General features: G+C 40.3%; 1 protein-coding gene across 1 annotated transcript in view; it reads right to left on the bottom strand.

Annotated features, from left to right (window-relative positions):
• Nucleotides 1-22,873, bottom strand: part of NEO1 (neogenin 1) — a 201,144-nt gene that overhangs the window by 103,144 nt on the left and 75,127 nt on the right. Inside the window, exons 9-11 of the mRNA XM_053717318.1 lie at nucleotides 4,689-4,833; nucleotides 4,503-4,613; nucleotides 3,460-3,660 (exon numbers count right to left, since the gene is read on the bottom strand). Coding sequence (XP_053573293.1) covers nucleotides 3,460-3,660; nucleotides 4,503-4,613; nucleotides 4,689-4,833 — 457 coding nt within the window. The remainder of the gene's footprint in view (nucleotides 1-3,459; nucleotides 3,661-4,502; nucleotides 4,614-4,688; nucleotides 4,834-22,873) is intronic.

Raw genomic sequence — 22,873 nt, 5'->3', positions numbered from 1 at the left:
TAATAATAATAGATTCTGTCCCAAGCAACGTTCCCACTAACAAGCGCGGCAGCACAGTGATTTGGTAAACACTGTGCATGTGTCAATTAAGGCCGCGCATAACAGGGGGCGTTTATAATCTTGGAGACCTCAGCACGCCAAAAGCCTCTCAACAGAGCTCAGCTGTGTAAGCAGTGGTGACTGTGGCAGCAGCAGTAAATGGGTATACGAATGTTTATCGTTCCAGAGGTGTCACAAGCTTCTAAACCGTAAGTTTGGGGACTTACGAAATCCCATACAGAACAGTGTAATGGTTACTAGACACAACATTACTGGCTCCGGGTGAGCCAGTATTACTTTCGGAGCTGGTGACTAGCCCTTACTATTTGATCAGCTGTCTACGGAAGGACCGCTGCAGATGGATGTGTGTTTAGGTGTGTACATGTACATATGTAACTAGGTATGTGTGTGTATAGATGGGTGTAAGCTTATGTGTAGATGGATGGGTGTGTGTGTGTGTGTGTGTGTGTGTGTGTGTGTGTAACATGACCATAGAGGATTTTATTAAGTGCCAGCATTTTCCCCTCTACTGATCAAGAGCTATTTATACATAAGGTGCCTTCATTTTAACAAAAAACTTACAAAATGCTAATCCATTAGAGTGTTTTTGTATTAGGCTTACTTACTTTTTTGTCTGATTTTATTTTTTTTGCAGGAAAAAAAAAAAAGTACTTTTATCCTACATGCTTTCTTTGTATGATAAGGTTTACCCTTCTTTTAGTTTAATCAATACTTAATTTTTTAAAGTATGTTTTTCCATTTAATTATTTTTAGCCTGGTATCTTGTGTCACACTTCTGCAAAAGTGACTCCAGTGAACTGTTGCTTTGCTTTTTTGCACGAGACTCAACCAGTTTAGATTCTGCAGTGTAGATAAAGAAAATGTTTGCTAACAAAATGTTGGCTTGTTGGATGTGAGAGGGGGAGTGGCTGTGTTTGTGTGTGTGTGTGTGAGAGAGAGTGGCTGTATGTTTGTGGAAGAGTGGTTGTGTGTGTGCGTGTATGAGTGAGATTGGATGTGTGTTTGTGAGAGAGTGTGTGAGTGTGCTTGAGAGAATGTGAGGGAGATTCTGATGGAGAGTGTGTGTGTGTTTGAGAATGTGAGGGAGTGTGTGTGAATGTGAGGGAGAGTGTGAGGGTGTGTGTGAGGGAGAGTGTGAGGGTGTGTGTGAGGGAGAGTGTGAGGGTGTGTGTGAGGGAGAGTGTGAGGGAGAGTGTGAGGGAGAGTGTGAGGGTGTGTGTGAGGGAGAATGTGTGTGTTTGAGAATGTGAGGGAGAGTGTGTGTGTGTGAGGGAGAGTGTGAGGGAGAGTGTGAGTGAAGTGTGAGGGAGAGTGTGAGTGAAGTGTGAGGGAGTGTGAGTGAGAGTGTGTGTGCTTGAGAATGTGAGGGAGAGTGTGTGTGAGTGTTATGTTTCCAAGTGCACACACATTTTGGTCACTTGCCCAAAATTTGCACAAGAAAACGGTTTCGCGCCCAGTGTTAAAAAAAAATTAGAGGGAACATTGGTCCCAAGGCTATATATATTATAAATATATAATTAACATAGGCCAAATAAGGCTACAGAGTGTCATATAAATAAAAATACGATACTTACCAGACACTCGTCTACTAGTAACGACCAGTAGAAAGCTAAACCATTACTGAAACATATCAGCAGAGGGTAAGGAATAGGAGTAGGCAAAAGACAAGTCCCTGCGACTTGTCAATGGAAAATCTGTGACAAAATTTTCAATGAGGTGAAAAAAAAGAACCACTAGCCATACCCCATATACATCCCTCTGACAAACACTGTACTCTGAGGGAAAAACCGGCCTCAACATAGACTTAAAGCCCCTCTCACTGAAGATCTATATGCACATTTTCATTCTTCACCTTCCTCCAGCAGAGGCAAAAACAAGACTAGCTTCTGGTAAGATGGGAGGGGATTTATAGAACTCTTGGGGTTTGGAAATCTTTGCCTCTTCCTAGTGGTCAGGAAAGGAAATATCCAGGAGTAATGGATTGTATGAAAATAAATATTAAACATGAATAAAGTATAAAGGGACATAAAACACTGAGTGTTTTGCACACATTGCAGAATTCACAAGGCAAAGCCTTACATGTGTTCCAAGCCTTAGCAAAGATAAGATAAGGAAGTACAAGACAATGGATTTTGTAACAACAAAACAGTGACAAGCTTTGTTACACCAGCAACAAGTCTAAAGTGGCTCCTCCAATTTTATGCACGTGGTGGTGTTTGAAAAACAAATGCAGCAAGAAAGGTGTTGATTCATCTAAAAATGTACAGTTAAAAAAAAAAAAAAAACAAGAAAAAAAACTTCCATTAGCAAATGTATTTTGTTCTCCTGATATCCTTTGTTAAAAAGCAGGTGCACTATATGGCAGCACAAGAATGCTTTTAAAAATGTTAGAAATTGTGCAAACACTGCTGTCATCTAGTGCTCAAAAACAATCTTGAAAAACTGTTGCGATATAGTGCTCCAGACATGTGCATGCCACTTCGGTATTCTCTTCAACCAAGAATACAATAGGAATAAAGTAAATTTGATAATAGAAGGTGTTAACTGTAAACTTTTAAAACGGTCTCCTATCTGAATCATGAAAGAAAAATGTTCATGTCACATTAAAGGGACATGAAACACATTTTTTTTTCTGGATTCAGATAAATTTTAAACAACTTTCCTATTCACTTTTTTTTTTAAAGCAAATCTACTTTGTTCTCTTTGCATCCTTTGTTAAAGGGACATAAATTCACTACTGGGAACTAGATAAATACATCTGGCGAACCAATGACAAGAGAAATCTATGTGCAGTCACCAATTAGCAACTAGCTCCCAGTAGTGCTTTGCTGCGCCTTAACCTCCCTAGGTATTCTTTTCAAAAAAAGAATAGCAGGAGAACAAAGCAAATTAGATAATGAAATTACAAGGTGTTGACCTACAAAGAAAGTTTTCTCCACTGTCAATTAACATAATAGCTAACTGAAAAACAAAAAAATGTTCTGCCAGGCTGAATCTATTGTAGCCAATCAAGTAACATTTATTCATGTATGTACCCGTCAAAGGGAGGGAAACAAATGATACTTGATACTCTTAACATGCAGAGTCAGATTGAGGCAGCATAAATGTGTGTGTGTGTGTGTAAATGTCAGTGTAAATTCTGCTCCAATTCATACAACCTTCACTGGCCACTCATCCTTTATTAATAAATATCAAAGAAAAGGAACTTATTGAAAAGCTCAATATGCTATCAACTTATTGTGCACATTGTGTTACATTTCACATGTTGAAGCCGTATTTTTCTTGTATATATTAACAAGAACGTAATGGGGTTCAACTATTTCTTATTTTAAGTCTCTTGAAAAAGTATGTGCTCAGAACAGGGAAAGCAATGATGTCAAACACAGGTTCTTTCATTACCCAGGTTTTCTATGGTGTAGTAACGCTGCTTGTGGTCTACACGAACGGTCTGTGCATGAGGGCTCCCCAAGCCGTAACCAATGGCATAACCACGGACTACCACCTGGTGCTGGCTGTCTGCTGGGGGTGTCCAGCTCACCACAATGCTGGTTACAAGGGGTCGCACATGCAGGGAACTTGGCATGTCTGGGACATGAGACTCTGTGGAAGAAAAAAGCAGCTCTAAAAAAAGGACCAAAACAAAAAAAATGATACAATGGGGTGGGGAAACTTCACAGAAGATAAAACCTTATTTATGTGTAGAGCATGCTTGTGTATTATACAGTAAGTTGTGTGGCAGTATTTATAGTCAGACATGTTTAGTCTGAAAGATTCCTTGCATGTGCTGTCCATCCAGTGGCTGTTTTTGCACTCAGCTTTGGGAAGAACACAGGCATGTAACAGCTCAGGACTGTTTACATGCGTGTGTTCTGTATCCTGAAGCATACATTGGCTATGTGCAAGCTCAGTACATGCAGTGTGTCTAGGCTAAGATATGCATATATTAGCTTAGAGTACTGTGCTTGCAATGACAATTTAAGATATGTGCTTATTACCTGTGGGAGTTCACTGCGCTTATACTTTATAAGCAAATTTTGTTGTTGCAGGCCTGACTGTGCAAATGAGCTATGCTTACAGTGTCTGCAAGTGTGCTCTTTTCTTAGAGGAAGTATATTTATTCTACATGTAAAGAAGCTCTTACCATTGATTACAGTAGCTACAAGTTTGCTTTTTTTGCATGGCTGCATACAGTTTGTGTGATTAATTACAAGTAGGTCAATGTGTATTGTATATTTGTGTGCATGTTTCAGTCTCCTGTGACAAAACATGCAAAAGAGAAAAAAGTGTAACAGCAAAAATATTTACTCATTGAAGCAAACAATAATAAGTAGAAAACATGCTGGCTGAAAGTTATTCAGATGCAATACAACTCCTGAATTACTATAACAGTTTCTCAGTTTATACAAATAGCATAGCATGAGTAACATTTTACTTAGCCGTACCATCCAAGTCACTCTCAAAAGTCTCCGCAGACATCCAGTCGGTGGCAGGCCCACTACCGTTCACAGTCATAGCCAGGACTCTAAAGCTGTACTCAGTGTCCCTCTCTAAGCCTATAGAAAGACAGTATGTTAGAGCAAATACAGCTTAAACACAAATCTCACAGGTAGCCTCTAAATGATACTCACCAGCTACAAGCTGTGACAGCTGTATGTCTACCAGGATTTCACTGGTCTCGCTCTTCCTTGTGTTCTTACGGTATCGCACCTTATAACCGACAATCTCTCCATTCTGAGTGCCTGTGGGAGGCGGCTGCCACTGCACCAGTATACTCTGAGAAGCAAGAAAGATTTTCTTTTTAATAAAGTTTCTTTATTGTAGCATTTTGTAAAAAAAGTACTAATAACTTTCATCTGATTATATGAATAACTTAAATTATTATGGAATACATACATAACAATTTTTTTACGAAAAATCTATATCTTATTTATACAATAAGTTTAACCATAATGAAGCAGAAAAAAATATTTTTATTTCACAAAAACATGCATGAATTTTTGCTGCCATTTATCAATAACAAAAAAAAATTGTTTAAAGGGAGTCATACAGTGATTTGGTAAACATTCTGTGGGATTTCTTTTTTACTAAATGCTTTATTTTCAAATCAGTTCAGTAAGTAATTTTACATTATAAAATTTTTTAACAACTAATGCTTTATTACAATTTTTTTTTAATTATTTCAAATTCTTAAAGGGCCATGATACCCAAATGTTGAAACACTTGAAAGTGATGCAGCATAGCTGTAAAAAGCTGACTAGAAAATATCACCTGAACACCTCTATGTAAAAAAGAAAGATATTTTACCTCAAAATGTCCTAAGTATTTACAGCCCATTGTAAAAGACTTTAGGCAGCAAATCAGTATGTCTGGCCTAAGACCGGCAAAGGGAGTGAGCCTCGTGTGCACTCATGTTAATTCCCTATTCAGTTTAAAGAAGGTTACTATGAAATCTCATGAGAGTAAAGTGAAATCTCATGAGATCACAGTAAAAGAGTTCATGACCTCAGCAGTGTTGATGCTGATTGGCTGCATTTCATTTCTTCAGTTTTTGTTTTTTTACCTGCAGCTGGAGTATAACTTTTTCCACAGCACTTACTCTGGTGAGCTGAGGAAATTGTGAGGTAAAATATCTTCCTTTTTTACATATAGATGGTCAGGTGATATTTTCCTGTCAGCTTTTTAGTTATACTGCATCAGTTTTAAGTGATTTAGCATATGAGTTATGTCCCTTTAATTAGAGTTCATAAGCAACATTCAAAAAGATCTGATGTTTAAATGAACATATTTTTCTAGCTACAGCAAGTGGATGTTACTCATCTTGGTTTGGGATTTGTATAGGGAAGATGCATTTTTACAGAGTACGACTGCCGGCAGTGTGAACTTTGCAATGTTGTTTTGTTTCCGGCAATAATAAATGTTTTAGGGAATATTATGGACAAGACTACATACGTGTGTTATTTCTGCTGTAATACACGTCATTGTTCTCCCAGGTCCTTTTTTTTTTTTTTTTAACTTTTATTTATATCCAACATAGCAGACATACATAAAACATGTTATACCACGCAAGGTAGAAAAACATAATTTATGCTTACCTGATAAATGTATTTCTCTTGTGGTGTATCCAGTCCACGGATCATCCATTACTTGTGGGATATTCTCCTTCCCAACAGGAAGTTGCAAGAGGATCACCCACAGCAGAGCTGCTATATAGCTCCTCCCCTAACTGCCATATCCAGTCATTCGACCGAAACTAGCCGAGAAAGGAGAAACCATAGGGTGCAGTTTTGACTGTAGTTTAAAATTTAGACCTGCCTTAAAAGGACAGGGCGGGCCGTGGACTGGATACACCACAAGAGAAATAAATTTATCAGGTAAGCATAAATTATGTTTTCTCTTGTTAGGTGTATCCAGTCCACGGATCATCCATTACTTGTGGGATACCAATACCAAAGCTAAAGTACACGGATGAAGGGAGGGACAAGGCAGGTACTTAAACGGAAGGGACCACTGCCTGTAGAACCTTTCTCCCAAAAATAGCCTCCGAAGAAGCAAAAGTATCAAATTTGTAAAATTTTGAAAAGGTATGAAGTGAAGACCAAGTCGCCGCTTTGCAAATCTGTTCAACAGAAGCCTCATTTTTAAAGGCCCAGATGGAAGCCACAGCTCTAGTAGAATGAGCTGTAATCCTTTCAGGGGGCTGCTGTCCAGCAGTCTCATAGGCTAAGCGTATTACGCTCCGAAGCCAAAAAGAAAGAGAGGTTGCCGAAGCCTTTTGACCTCTCCTCTGTCCAGAGTAAACAACAAACAGGGAAGATGTTTGACGAAAATCTTTAGTTGCTTGTAAGTAAAACTTTAAAGCACGGACTACGTCCAAATTATGTAAAAGACATTCCTTCTTTGAAAAAGGATTAGGACACAATGATGGAACAACAATCTCTTGATTGATATTCTTGTTGGAAACTACCTTAGGTAAAAACCCAGGTTTTGTACGCAGAACTACTTTATCTATATGGAAAATCAGATAAGGAGAATCACATTGTAAAGCTGATAACTCAGAGACTCTACGAGCCGAGGAAATAGCCATCAAAAACAGAACTTTCCAAGATAAAAGTTTGATATCAATGGAATGAAGGGGTTCAAACAGAACTCCTTGAAGAACCTTAAGAACCAAGTTTAAGCTCCATGGAGGAGCAACAGGTTTAAACACAGGCTTAATTCTAACCAAAGCCTGACAAAATGCCTGGACGTCTGGAACCTCTGCCAGACGCTTGTGCAAAAGGATAGACAGAGCAGAAATCTGTCCCTTTAAAGTACTAGCTGATAATCCTTTATCCAAACCCTCTTGGAGAAAGGACAATATCCTAGGAATCCTAACCTTACTCCATGAGTAATTCTTGGATTCACACCAATGAAGATATTTGCGCCATATCTTATGGTAGATTTTCCTGGTTACAGGCTTTCGTGCCTGTATTAAGGTATCAATGACTGACTCTGAGAAGCCACGCTTTGATAAAATCAAGCGTTCAATCTCCAGGCAGTCAGTCTCAGAGAAATTAGATTTGGATGATTGAAAGGACCTTGTAGTAGGTCTTGTCTTAGAGGCAGAGGCCAAGGTGGAAAGGATGACATGTCCACCAGGTCTGCATACCAGGTCCTGCGTGGCCACGCAGGCGCGATCAAGATCACCGATGCTCTCTCCTGTTTGATTTTGGCAATCAGTCGAGGGAGCAGAGGAAACGGTGGAAACACATAAGCCAGGTTGAAGAACCACGGTGCTGCTAGAGCATCTATCAGCGTCGCTTCTGGGTCCCTGGACCTGGATCCGTAACAAGGAAGCTTGGCGTTCTGGCGAGACGCCATGAGATCCAATTCTGGTGTGCCCCAACGATGAACCAATTGAGCAAACACCTCTGGATGGAGTTCCCACTCCCCCGGATGAAAAGTCTGACGACTTAGAAAATCCGCCTCCCAGTTCTCTACACCTGGGATATGGATCGCTGATAGATGGCAAGAGTGAGTCTCTGCCCAGCGAATTATCTTGGAGACTTCTAACATCGCTAGGGAGCTCCTGGACCCCCCTTGATGGTTGATGTAAGCCACAGTCGTGATGTTGTCCGACTGAAATCTGATGAACCTCAGGGTTGCTAACTGAGGCCAAGCTAGAAGAGCATTGAATATTGCTCTTAACTCCAGAATATTTATTGGGAGGAGTTTCTCCTCCTGAGTCCATGATCCCTGAGCCTTCAGGGAATTCCAGACTGCACCCCAACCTAGAAGGCTGGCATCTGTTGTTACAATTGTCCAATCTGGCCTGCGAAAGGTCATACCTTTGGACAGATGGACCCGAGATAGCCACCAGAGAAGAGAATCTCTGGTCTCTTGATCCAGATTTAGCAGAGGGGACAAATCTGTGTAATCCCCATTCCACTGACTGAGCATGCCTAATTGCAGCGGTCTGAGATGTAGGCGCGCAAATGGCACTATGTCCATCGCTGCTATCATTAAGCCGATCACTTCCATGCACTGAGCCACCGAAGGGCGCGGAATGTAGTGAAGAACACGGCAGGAATTTAGAAGCTTTGATAACCTGGACTCCGTCAGGTAAATTTTCATTTCTACAGAATCTATCGGAGTTCCTAGGAAGGAAACCCTTGTGAGGGGTGATAGAGAACTCTTTCCCTCGTTCACTTTCCACCCATGCGACCTCAGAAATGCCAACACTATGTCCGTATGAGATTTGGCAATTTGGAAGTTTGACGCCTGTATCAGGATGTCGTCTAGATAAGGGGCCACTGCTATGCCCCGTGGTCTTAGGACTGACAGAAGAGACCCCAGAACCTTTGTAAAAATTCTTGGGGTTGTAGCTAACCCGAAGGGAAGAGCCACAAACTGGTAATGCCTGTCTAGAAAGGCAAACCTTAGGAACCGATGATGATCTTTGTGAATCGGTATGTGAAGGTAAGCATCCTTCAAATCCACTGTGTTCATGTACTGACCCTCCTGGATCATAGGTAGGATTGTCCGAATAGTTTCCATTTTGAACGATGGAACTCTGAGGAATTTGTTTAAGATCTTTAGATCCAAAATTGGTCTGAAGGTTCCCTCTTTTTTGGGAACCACAAACAGATTTGAATAAAATCCCTGTCCTTGTTCCATCTGTGGAACTGGATGGATCACTCCCATTATTAGGAGGTCTTGCACAAAGCGTAAGAATGCCTCTTTCTTTATCTGGTTTACAGATAATCTCGAAAGGTGAAATCTCCCTTGTGGGGGGGGAAGCTTTGAAGTCCAGAAGATATCCCTGAGATATGATCTCCAACGCCCAGGGATCCTGAACATCTCTTGCCCACGCCTGGGCGAAGAGAGAAAGTCTGCCCCCTACTAGATCCGTTGCCGGATAGGGGGCCGTTCCTTCATGCTGTCTTAGAGGCAGCAGCAGCAGGCTTTCTGGCCTGCTTGCCTTTGCTCCAGGCCTGGTTAGATTTCCAGGCTGGCTTGGATTGCACAAAAGTTCCCTCTTGTTTTGTAGCAGAGGAAGTTGATGCTGCACCTGCCTTGAAGTTTCGAAAGGCACGAAAATTAGACTGTTTGGCCCTTGATTTGGCCCTGTCCTGAGGAAGGGTATGACACTCCAGTAATGTCAGCAATAATTTCCTTCAAACCAGGCCCGAATAGGGTCTGCCGCTTGAAGGGAATGTTAAGTAATTTAGACTTTGAAGTCACGTCAGCTGACCAAGATTTAAGCCATAGTGCCCTACGCACCTGGATGGCGAATCCAGAATTCTTAGCCGTTAGTTTAGTCAAATGAACAATGGCATCAGAAACAAAAGAATTAGCTAGCTTAAGTGTTCTAAGCTTGTCAAGTATTTCAGTCAATGGAGTAGCTGTCTGAAAGGCCTCTTCCAGAGACTCAAACCAGAACGCCGCAGCAGCAGTGACAGGAGCAATGCATGCAAGGGGCTGCAGGATAAAACCTTGTTGAATAAACATTTTCTTAAGGTAACCTTCCAATTTTTTATCCATTAGATCTGAAAAAGCACAACTGTCCTCGACAGGGATAGTGGTACGCTTTGCTAAAGTAGAAACTGCTCCCTCCACCTTAGGGACCGTTTGCCATAAGTCCCGTGTGGTGGCGTCTATTGGAAACATTTTTCTAAAAATAGGAGGGGGGGGGGGGGGGGGGAAACGGAACACCGGGTCTGTCCCACTCCTTAGTAATAATTTCTGTAAACCTTTTAGGTATTGGAAAAACGTCAGTACACACCGGCACCGCATAGTATTTATCCAGTCTACACAATTTCTCTGGCACTGCAATTGTGTCACAGTCATTCAGAGCAGCTAAAACCTCTCCAAGCAACACCCGGAGGTTCTCAAGCTTAAATTTAAAAGTAGACATATCTGAATCAGGTTTCCCCGAGTCAGAGACGTCACCCACAGACTGTAGCTCTTCCTCAGCTTCTGCATATTGTGACGCAGTATCAGACATGGGCCTTAAAACATCTGCGTGCTCTGTATTACGTCTAACCCCAGAGCTATCGCGCTTTCCTCTGAATTCAGGCAGTCTGGCTAATACCGCTGACAGGGTATTATCCATGATTGCCGCCATGTCCTGCAAAGTAATCGCTATGGGCGTCTATGATGTACTTGGCGCCATTTTAGCGGGAGTCCCTTGAGCGGGAGTCAAAGGGTCCGACACGTGGGGAGAGTTAGTCGGCATAACTTCCCCCTCGTCAGAATCCTCTGGTGATAATTCTTTTAAAGATAACAGCTGATCTTTATTGTTTAAAGTGAAATCAATACATTTAGTACACATTCTCCTATGGGGTTCCACCATGGCTTTTAAACATAATGAACAAGGAGTTTCCTCTATGTCAGACATGTTTATACAGACTAGCAATGAGACTAGCAAGCTTGGAAAACACTTTAAATCAAGTTAACAAGCAATATAAAAAAACGTTACTGTGCCTTTAAGAGAAACAAATTTTGCCAAAATTTGAAATAACAGTGAAAAAAGGCAGTTAAACTAACGAAATTTTTACAGTGTATGTAACAAGTTAGCAGAGCATTGCACCCACTTGCAAATGGATGATTAACCCCTTAATACAAAAAACAGATTAACAAAACGAAAAATATGTTTTTTAAACAGTCATAACAACTGCCACAGCTCCTACTTTTGAAGCCTTTTGAGCCCTTCAGAGATGTCCTATAGCATGCAGGGGACTGCCGAGGGAAGCTGAATGTCACAGTTTGCAATTTTAACTGCACCAACTGTAACTTTTATACTATAACAGTGGAAAGCCTCAGGAAACTGTTTCTAGGCAAAAATAAAGCCAGCCATGTGGAAAAAAACTAGGCCCCAATAAGTTTTATCACCAAAGCATATATAAAAACGATTAAACATGCCAGCAAACGTTTTATATTGCACATTAATCAGAGTATATACCTCTGATAGCAAGCCTGATACTAGTCGCTATTAAATCACTGTATTTAGGCTTTAACTTACATTAATCCGGTATCAGCAGCATTTTCTAGCAAATTCCATCCCTAGAAAAACTTAACTGCACATACCTTATTGCAGGATACCCTGCACGCCATTCTCCCTCTGAAGTTACCTCACTCCTCAGACATATGTGAGAATAGCAGTGGATCTTAGTTACTTCTGCTAAGATCATAGAAAAATGCAGGCAGATTCATCTAAATGTTGCCTGAGATAAAATAGTACACTCCGGTACCATTTAAATACAATAAACTTTTGATTGAAGAAAAAACTAACTATATTTTACCACTTTCCTCTTACTACCTCCAGCTATGTTGAGAGCTTGCAAGAGAATGACTGGGTATGGCAGTTAGGGGAGGAGCTATATAGCAGCTCTGCTGTGGGTGATCCTCTTGCAACTTCCTGTTGGGAAGGAGAATATCCCACAAGTAATGGATGATCCGTGGACTGGATACACCTAACAAGAGAAAAGAGAATTGGTACAGTGGACGAGGTACAAATTGAGATATTTAAGATTTCAATAAAGCTATGTTCATATGGCAATCATCTAAAATTTCAAATCTTCATTATGGCCCTGCTAAGTGTCCTAAATATTTACATTGTTGGAGTTTTTCTTTTTAATTATTAAGTATTCCTACTAAACTAACGTAAGTGTTAACACTTGGCATCAACATCTATTTATTATGCAAGTGAACAAAGTTGTAAGCTATGGAGTCCTAATAGCCTTATAGCTTTGCTCTACTCTGTGTTCTGGGTATATAAGTAGGATATGAAATGACTTAATATTGCCTAGATGGAGACATATGGCCTTGGGTCCTGTTAAAGATTTACTGGACATTTTGTGTTAACTATACTTTGCAGAATAATAATAGCACAAACAAAATCACGTTTGTCTCCAAATGTATGGTACAAGATAAATACTGAACGTAAAGAAATATTTATGCATCATATCTGAATATGTGTGGTGAGACTATGAACGAATATAGACAAAACTTCTATTGGTTATGCAATTGAATACATTTTGTTGAGAGCTATGGAGTCACAATATCCTTTATAGCTATGCTCTACTCGATATTCTGGATATATAAGTGGGATAAGAAATTACTTAATATTGCCTAGGTGGAGACATAGGGCCTTGGGTCCCATTTAAAATTAACTGGACATTCTGTGTTAGCTATACTTTGCAGAATAACAATAGTACAAGCAATAAAATCACATTTGTCTCCTAATGTATGGTACAAGATAAATACTGAGGGTAAAGAAATATTTATGCATCATATCTGAATGTGTGTGGTGGCACTATCAACGAACATAGACAATCGATAATGTTTACAAGAGTACATTATACCGGTTATCCCTTGGAAGAAAATTAGGTAAGAAAATATAAAGTTTGGAGCATTTCAGGTTCCACTATTGGCTGTACTTAGATCTTGTACGTACTTTCTACTTGATGTTTAAGACTTAAAGGGACCTTAAACCCAACATTTTATTTCGTGATTCAGGTAGAGAATACAATTTTAAACAACATTCCAATTTACTTCTATTATCTAATTTGATTAATTCTTTAGATATCCTTTGTTAAAGAAATAGCAATGCACATGGGTGAGCCAATCACATGAGACAAATATGTGCAGCCACCAATTAGAAGCTACTGAGCCTATCTAGATATGCTTTTCAGGAAAGAATATCAAGAGAATGAAGCAAATTAGATAATAGAAGTAAATTAGAAAGTTGTACAAAAAGGTATTCTCTATCTGAATCATGAAAGAGAAAGAAAACATTTGGGTTTAATGTCCCTTTAAGGATAATCTAGTAGCTGACTAGGGATAGTCTAAACAAAGGAAAAGCACTAATGGCACTACTAGTGATGTAAGTAGGAATTCCCCAGTAACCTAAATTTCTTATTGTACTATTAGATTTTTGTACGAGAGTTATAAATTTTGGGGTGGCACTGCTGTGTACTGGGTAGAGAAAACTTTATTTAATCAGTCCTGGACTGATGGTATGTACACTTAGGGACCACTCACATTCCTTATAGGCTATATTAAGTATAGAGCAATGAGATTGTGACAGAGATGCGCTGTTTAAAATATAACCTTTACGAAGATGATTAAAAAATGTAACACACACACTTAAAAACACAAATGAGTTAAAGGTGGTAAGTAAATCATGTGTTAATCATCAGTAAGCTTAACTAGGGTGATTTTGAAAAATACACAAATCAATACAGACCAAGGATGTGGATTTTATACTATGGCCTGTAAATAAATGTGGTTCTCATCAAGTCTGCTCGTTAGTGAAATACACATGAGTGCAATAATTATGTTGCTAAATGGAGGTATAATATCTCATATCCCAGAACAGCAGAGTTAAGTAATAACCTTATTGTATTGGTTGCAAAGCTGATCTGTCTGCAATATCAAAATTAGGCTCTTTAAGTGCCAACTGTTTAAATACATTTGGTTATATTCACTGCTACCATTGAAGAGACAAATGTAATCATTAGAATATTATATGCTGCATTTGGTGGCTCCCTGCGTAACTGCTCTCATTGAAATACTGCTCATGAGACTAGCTTAATCACCTCTGCTTACAAACATGGACATCTATAGATATAAAATGCTACACATTCCAACACACCTAGTTATAAATTAACAGTGGGCACGCGCATACATTCGCAGCGTGCCCACTTAGAATATTGTTATCATTGGTTTGTGTTAAGCAGATTTACCAGCAGCTCATTGCACATTAAAATCTACACAGATTCCCTCCTGTCCCCTGACATGTTTCGCCACTGAATGGCTTCCTCAAAGGGCGAGGGTGCGGCGTTTCCCATGACTCTTTATGGGCCAGCTGACTCTGCCTATTATGACCTTTTGACCACTTTATCCACTCACAGTCTGGATGTCATTACCCATTCTTGCTACATGACCCCTAATTGGATATATTTTTACTACATTGTTGCAATTGCTTATCCTTTAATTTGCATAAATGCTTATTTATGAAGACTTATATTCTTATTATTTATAAGATCAATATCAATTCTACATGGACTTATTTTAATAATGGTCATTATGTTAATACTAACTTTGTTTACATTTTATTATGTTGAAAGATGATGTGCTTATATTTTAAGCATCGTGAAATTTGTGTGATGAATGTGTTCCTTACCGGGTATTAATGTGAACATTGCAATCGTGATTTCAATACTTATCCTAATTCATACAATAATAGGCAGTATGTGGTATTGGATCCCTATTAGTGCAAATACTCTTAATAGGGTACGTAATGTACTGTGTAACTATATCTTTAAGCTAATTTTGCAGTGCACTTAGTGCATCTATTATAAGCAGTCCATCTTCAAACTGACTCACTATTGTGTCTGATATATACTGTGCCCAAACATACTATATTTTTGAATGTTAGAATTATAGTCTTAACAAGTTTCTTTTAACCTGACTCTCCCAGTGCTTGTCATTATTTGTATACAGGTCTTCTATTGTTAGTAGGTAGATTATACTACTTTGTAAAATATAGGGAGACTATGTCTGATTTTTCTTTGTAGAAGTATCAGGTTGAAGGCATTATCAGGTAGTGTGTTTTTAATTCCTTGTCATCTCTAGTGATACATTTCTACTTATTAATTTAATTTCAGTATTCTTTATTTCCGTTATAATCTTCCTCTGCATCTTCCATCCAGCCACTGAGAATGAAGTTTCTTCCTTACTATCTTCCTTACGCCTCACTACCTGCCCGCTCGACCCTATTCCTTCCCATCTAATACCCTCCCTATCTTCCACCCTCACTCCTGCTCTTACCCACAAATTCAACCTCTCTCTCTACCGGCTAATTCCCATCTTCTTTCAAACACACAAAAGTCACTCCCATACTCAAAAAACCCTTCCACTAACATCAAAACTCCTTGAAAAACTAGTTTACAATCGCCTAACCCACTTCCTGTCCGCCAACTTCTTGCTTGATCCCCTGCAATCCGGATTCCGCCCCAAACACTCAACTGAGACTGCCCTTACCAAGACTATCATCTTTCTCTCTGCTAAAAATATTGACCACTACTCTATACTCATCTTACTTGACCTCTCAGCTGCCTTCGACACAGCTGACCACCCCCTCCTCCTACAGACCCTTAGCTCTTTTGGCCTCTGCGACACTGCTCTTTCCTGGATTCACACCTATCTTTCTCACAGGTCTTTTACTGTGTCATTTGCGGGCGGCGACTCCTCTCCAATGCCTATGTCTGTTGGAGTACCTCAAGTATCTGTTCTGGGTCCTCTACTCTTCTCCATTTATACTTATTTGCTGGGTAAACTTAACAGTTATGGCTTCAAATATCACCTCTATGCTGATGACACCCAAATCTACATCTCCACCCCTGCTCTCTCTCCCTCTACCCTTTCTCATGTCAGTTACTGCTTATCTGGTATTTCTTCCTGGATGGCCTCTCACCACCTAAAGATTAACATGTCCAAGCTCTACGCCGACTTGTGACTTCTCTATCCCTGTTGACGGCATCACCATTACCCCAAGTTCGCTGCCTCAGAGTTGCACTTGACTCAAATCTATCCTTCGTCCCCCATATCCAATTACTTTCTTCATCCTGCCGCAACCATCTACGCAATATTTCCAAGATTCAACCTTTTATGTGCGCTAACACCACAAAGCAAATAATCCACTCCCTTGTTATCTCCCGGCTTCATTACTGCAATAACCTACTTACTGGCTTTCCTCTTTCCCGCCTCTCCACCCTTCAATCCATCCTAAATGCCTCTGCCAGGCTGATCCAACTTTCCTGTTGCTCTGTATCTGCTGCACCTCTCTGCGGGTCCCTTCATTGGCTCCCTATTCACAGCAGAATTAAATTAAAATTTCTCACCCTTGCATACAAAGCGCTCACCAACTTCGCTCCCCTCTACCTACCCTCCCTATCTTCCACCCTCACTCCTGCTCTTACCCACAAATTCAACCTCTCTCTCTCTACCGGCTCATTCCCATCTTCTTTCAAACACACAAAAGTCACTCCCATACTCAAAAAACCCTTCCACTAACATCAAAACTCCTTGAAAAACTAGTTTACAATCGCCTAACCCACTTCCTGTCCGCCAACTTCTTGCTTGATCCCCTGCAATCCGGATTCCGCCCCAAACACTCAACTGAGACTGCCCTTACCAAGACTATCATCTTCTCTCTGCTAAAAATATTGACCACTACTCTATACTCATCTTACTTGACCTCTCAGCTGCCTTCGACACAGCTGACCACCCCCTCCTCCTACAGACCCTTAGCTCTTTTGGCCTCTGCGACACTGCTCTTTCCTGGATTCACTCCCATCTTTCTCACAGGTCTTTTTCTGTGTCATTTGCGGGCGGCGACTCCTCTCCAATGCCTATGTCTGTTGGAGTACCTCAAGTATCTGTTCTGGGTCCTCTACTCTTCTCCATTTATACTTATTTGCTGGGTAAACTTAACAGTTATGGCTTCAAATATCACCTCTATGCTGATGACACCCAAATCTACATCTCCACCCCTGCTCTCTCTCCCTCTACCCTTTCTCATGTCAGTTACTGCTTATCTGGTATTTCTTCCTGGATGGCCTCTCACCACCTAAAGATTAACATGTCCAAGCTCTACGCCGACTTGTGACTTCTCTATCCCTGTTGACGGCATCACCATTACCCCAAGTTCGCTGCCTCAGAGTTGCACTTGACTCAAATCTATCCTTCGTCCCCCATATCCAATTACTTTCTTCATCCTGCCACAACCATCTACGCAATATTTCCAAGATTCAACCTTTTATGTGCGCTAACACCACAAAGCAAATAATCCACTCCCTTGTTATCTCCCGACTTCATTACTGCAATAACCTACTTACTGGCTTTCCTCTTTCCCGCCTCTCCACCCTTCAATCCATCCTAAATGCCTCTGCCAGGCTGATCCAACTTTCCTGTTGCTCTGTATCTGCTGCACCTCTCTGCGGGTCCCTTCATTGGCTCCCTATTCACAGCAGAATTAAATTAAAATTTCTCACCCTTGCATACAAAGCGCTCACCAACTTTGCTCCCCTCTACCTATCCTCTCTAATCAACAAGTATACTCCAGCCCGCCCACTAAGATCCAACAATGACCTGCTCCTTGCATCTGCGACTATCACCTCTTCTCATGCTAGACTGCAGGACTTCTGTAGTGCAGCACCTACCCTCTGGAACAATCTCCCTCGTGCCGTCAGGCTTTGCCCTAATCTTTCTTCCTTTAAATGCTCTCTAAAGACTTTTCTGTTCAGAGAAGCCTACCACCCAACTCAATAATATTTATCTTATCTAACAACATTTCCCTCATCTAACTCTACATTAACATCTTTCTCAATCTTGCAGTCCTCACCTCCTGTTTCTCAACCTCCTACCCTTCTAGATTGTAAGTTCCCACCGGAACTTACCCGCAATTCATCCTGTATGTGTTTGTAAATTTTGTCCTGTCTCTTACAAGTTTAATATTATTGTTTTATTTAAATGAACTGTATCCATGGACAGTGCTGCAGAATACGTTGGCGCTTCATAAATAAAGTATAATAATAAAATATTAATATAATGGATTTGTTTTATAAGCATTATAAGAATTTAGGATTTGAATACAATCACTTTATGTTGTTGGGATAGTCTACCTGGAGACATAGAACTAGAAATCCATTAAAGGTTTACTTTAAGTCACGTGGTGTTCAGAACCATTAGCTGTTCTTTGATAAAAATGGTGGCCTATATAAGAAATGTACAATTTGCATCATAATAGTATTACTTGCATGAAATATCAGACTTGTTAAAACATGGAACAATGTGAATTCCAAAAGTGGGTATGTTGCCCAGTGCCAAAAATAAAATAAAAAAATAACTAAATAACTAAGTAAAGAATAAGGAAGTAAAACCTTAACACTTTCTACAAATATGGATAAATAACTAACAACGCCAGTCTTATATAAGGACCTTACAGCTCATAAGATTTGGTAGTTTGAAGCAAAGGCGGTCCATGATTTATCCGATTCCCACTCTGTCCAGCAAGGGGTCATGGTTCAGCAACATAAGATCCCAGTCGACACAGGCATATTGTTTTTGGTTGGCGCAAGCACTGTCCCTTTGGAGCAGACCATGCGTCAGTAATGTGTATGCTAGAAGTTGTAGTAGCTGAGTATCCCGCCATCTGTGCCGTATTTTGGAGTATTGATCCATTGTAGCCCTCCTAAAGTCCCTTTTCAATTCAATTGTTTGCTTGTTGGAAAGATTGATCATGGAGGCCGGGATAGCGTGTTCAGAATCCGGCTCATCTGTTAGCCTGTGGTTGTCAGGAATTCTCACAACGCTCTGTAAGGTGCATGATTGCAGTAAAGAATTGCTGTATTCCTGTGTCTCCTCTTTAAGGCCAGGTTTATGCAGGTCAGCATAGACACAATGCAGCGTTTCATATATAGATATAGCCACCCACGTGGCTGAGGAGCTTCTGTTTCCTAATTGATTTGACTTCATCACCTCTGACTGCAGATGTTGAAATTGTTGGAGGAGACAATCGAATGTTGGCATAAAAATTCTTGTCAGCTCTATCACAATTGTGGTCATTCTTGGCTTTGGCAGAGAGGGCTGTTATACTGAAAAACATAATTTATGTAAGAACTTACCTGATAAATTCATTTCTTTCATATTAGCAAGAGTCCATGAGCTAGTGACGTATGGGATATACATTCTTACCAGGAGGGGCAAAGTTTCCCAAACCTCAAAATGCCTATAAATACACCCCTCACCACACCACAATTCAGTTTAACGAATAGCCAAGAAGTGGGGTGATAAGAAAGGAGCAAAGCATCAAAAAATAAGGAATTGGAATAATTGTGCTTTATACAAAAAAAATCATAACCACCAAAAAAAGGGTGGGTCTCATGGACTCTTGCTAATATGAAAGAAATGAATTTATCAGGTAAGTTCTTACATAAATTATGTTTTCTTTCATGTAATTAGCAAGAGTCCATGAGCTAGTGACGTATGGGATAGCAGATACCCAAGATGTGGAACTTCCACGCAAGAGTCACTAGAGAGGGAGGGATAAAATAAAGACAGCCAATTCCGCTGAAAAAATAATCCACAACCCAAATCAAAATATTCATAATAATGAAAAAAACTGAAATCATAAGCAGAAGAATCAAACTGAAACAGCTGCCTGAAGTACTTTTCTACCAAAAACTGCTTCAGAAGAAGAAAAAACATCAAAATGGTAGAATTTAGTAAAAGTATGCAAAGAAGACCAAGTTGCTGCTTTGCAAATCTGATCAACAGAAGCTTCATTCCTAAAAGCCCAGGAAGTAGAAACTGACTTAGTAGAATGAGCCGTAATCCTTTGAGGCGGGGACTTCCCCGACTCCACATAAGCATGATGAATCAAAGACTTTAACCAAGACGCCAAAGAAATGGCAGAAGCTTTCTGACCTTTCCTGGAACCAGAAAAGATAACAAATAGACTAGAAGTCTTTCTAAAATCTTTAGTAGCTTCAACATAATATTTCAAAGCTCTTACTACATCCAAAGAATGTAAAGATCTCTCCTTTGAATTCTTAGGATTAGGACACAATGAAGGGACAGCAATCTCTCTACTAATGTTGTTAGAATTCACAACCTTAGGTAAAAATTGAAATGAAGTCTGCAACACCGCCTTATCCTGATGAAAAATCAGAAAAGGAGATTCACAAGAAAGAGCAGATAACTCAGAAACTCTTCTAGCCAAAAGGAACAAAACTTTCCAAGAAAGTAATTTAATATCCAGAGAATGCATAGGTTCAAATGGAGGAGCCTGTAAAGCCCTCAGAACCAAATTAAGACTCCAAGGAGGAGAGATTGACTTAATGACAGGCTTGATACGAACCAAAGCCTGTACAAAACAATGAATATCAGGAAGATTAGCAATTTTTCTGTGAAAAAGAACAGAAAGAGCAGAAATTTGTCCTTTCAAGGAACTTGCAGATAAACCTTTATCCAAACCATCCTGAAGAAACTGTAAAATTCTAGGAATTCTAAAAGAATGCCAGGAGAACTTATGAGAAGAACACCAAGAAATGTAAGACTTCCAGACTCGATAATAAATCTTTCTAGACACAGATTTACGAGCCTGTAACATAGTATTAATTACTGAGTCAGAGAAACCTCTATGACTAAGAATCAAGCGTTCAATTTCCATACCTTCAAATTTAATGATTTGAGATCCTGATGGAAAAATGGGCCTTGAGATAGAAGGTCTGGTCTTAACGGAAGTGTCCAAGGTTGGCAACTGGCCATCCGAATGAGATCCGCATACCAAAACCTGTGAGGCCATGTTGGAGCCACCAGCAATACAAACGAACGTTCCATTAGAATTTTGGAAATCACTCTTGGAAGAAGAACTAGAGGCGGAAAAACATAGGCAGGATGATAATTCCATGGAAGCGACAACGCGTCCACTGCTTCCGCCTGAGGATCCCTGGATCTGGACAGATACCTGGGAAGTTTCTTGTTTAGATTAGAGGCCATCAGATCTATTTCTGGAAGTCCCCAGATTTGAACAATCTGAAGAAATACCAATGGGTGAAGAGACCATTAGCCCGGATGTAACGTCTGGCGACTGAGATAATCCACTTCCCAATTGTCTACACCTGGGATGTGAACCGCAGAAATTAGACAGGAGCTGGATTCCGCCCAAACAAGTATCCGAGATACTTCTTTCATAGCTTGAGGACTGTGAGTCCCACCTTGATGATTAAAAAAAAGCCACGGTTGTGACATTGTCCGTCTGAAAACAAATAAACGAATTCTCTCTTCAGAAGAGGCCAGAACTGAAGAGCTCTGAAAATCGCACGGAGTTCCAAAATGTTGATTGGTAATCTCGCCTCCTGAGATTCCCAAACCCCCTGCGCTGTCAGAGATCCCCATACAGCTCCCCAACCTGAAAGACTCACATCTGTTGAGATCACAGTCCAGGTTGGGCGAACAAAAGAGGCCCCTTGAATTAAACGATGGTGATCCAACCACCAAGTCAGAGAAGACCGAACATTGGGATTTAAGGATATTATTTGTGAAATCCTTGAATAATCCCTGCACCACTGGTTCAGCATACAAAGCTGAAGAGGTCTCATGTGAAAACGAGCAAAGGGGATCGCGTCCGATGCAGTAGTCATGAGACCTAGAATTTCCATGCAAAAAGCAACCGAAGGGAATGACTGAGACTGAAGGTTTCGACAAGCTGAAACCAACTTCAGACGTCTCTTTTCTGTTAGAGACAAAGTCATGGACACTGAATCTATTTGAAAGCCCAAAAAGGTTAACTTTGTCTGAGGAATCAAGGAACTCTTTGGTAAATTGATCCTCCAACCATGTTTTTGAAGAAACAACACAAGTTGATTCGTATGAGATTCTGCAGAATGTAAAGACTGAGCAAGTACCAAGATATCGTCCAAATAAGGAAATACCGCAATACTCTGTTCTCTGATTACAGAGAGAAGGGCACCGAGAACCTTTGAAAAGATCCTTGGAGCTGTTGCTAGGCCAAACGGAAGGGCAACAAACTGGTAATGCTTGTCTAGAAAAGAGAATCTCAGAAACTGATAGTGATCTGGATGAATTGGAATATGAAGATAAGCATCCTGTAAATCTATTGTGGACATATAATGCCCTTGCTGAACAAAAGGCAGAATAGTCCTTATAGTCACCATTTTGAATGTTGGTATTCTTACATAACGATTCAATATTTTTAGATCCAGAACTGGTCTGAAGGAATTCTCCTTCTTTGGTACAATGAATAGATTTGAGTAAAACCCCAGACCCTGTTCCAGAACTGGAACAATTACCCCAGCCAACTTTAGAGCTGAAACACATTTCAGAAATGCCTGAGCCTTCACTGGGTTTACTGGAATGCAAGAGAGAAAATATCTTCTCACAGGAGGTCTTATCTTGAACCCTAATCTGTATCCTTGAGAAACAAGGTTCTGAATCCAAAGACTGTGAATCGAATTGATCCAAACATCTTTGAAAAATCGTAACCTGCCCCCTACCAGCTGCGCTGGAATGAGGGCCGCACCTTCATGCGGATTTAGGAGCTGGTTTTGACTTTCTAAAAGGCTTGGATTTATTCCAGACTGGAGAAGGTTTCCAAACGGAAACCGTTCCTTTAGGGGAAGGGTCAGGCTTCTGTTCTTTATTCTGACGAAAGGAACGAAAACGATTAGCAGCCCTGTATTTACCTTTAGATTTTTTGTCCTGAGGCAAAAAGGTTCCCTTCCCCCCAGTAACAGTTGAAATA

This window comes from Bombina bombina, chromosome 6, assembly GCF_027579735.1.
Source record: "Bombina bombina isolate aBomBom1 chromosome 6, aBomBom1.pri, whole genome shotgun sequence".
Lineage (NCBI taxonomy): Eukaryota > Metazoa > Chordata > Amphibia > Anura > Bombinatoridae > Bombina > Bombina bombina.
Note: the sequence above shows the minus strand (reverse complement) of the source record. Positions and strands in the feature narration are given on the sequence as shown.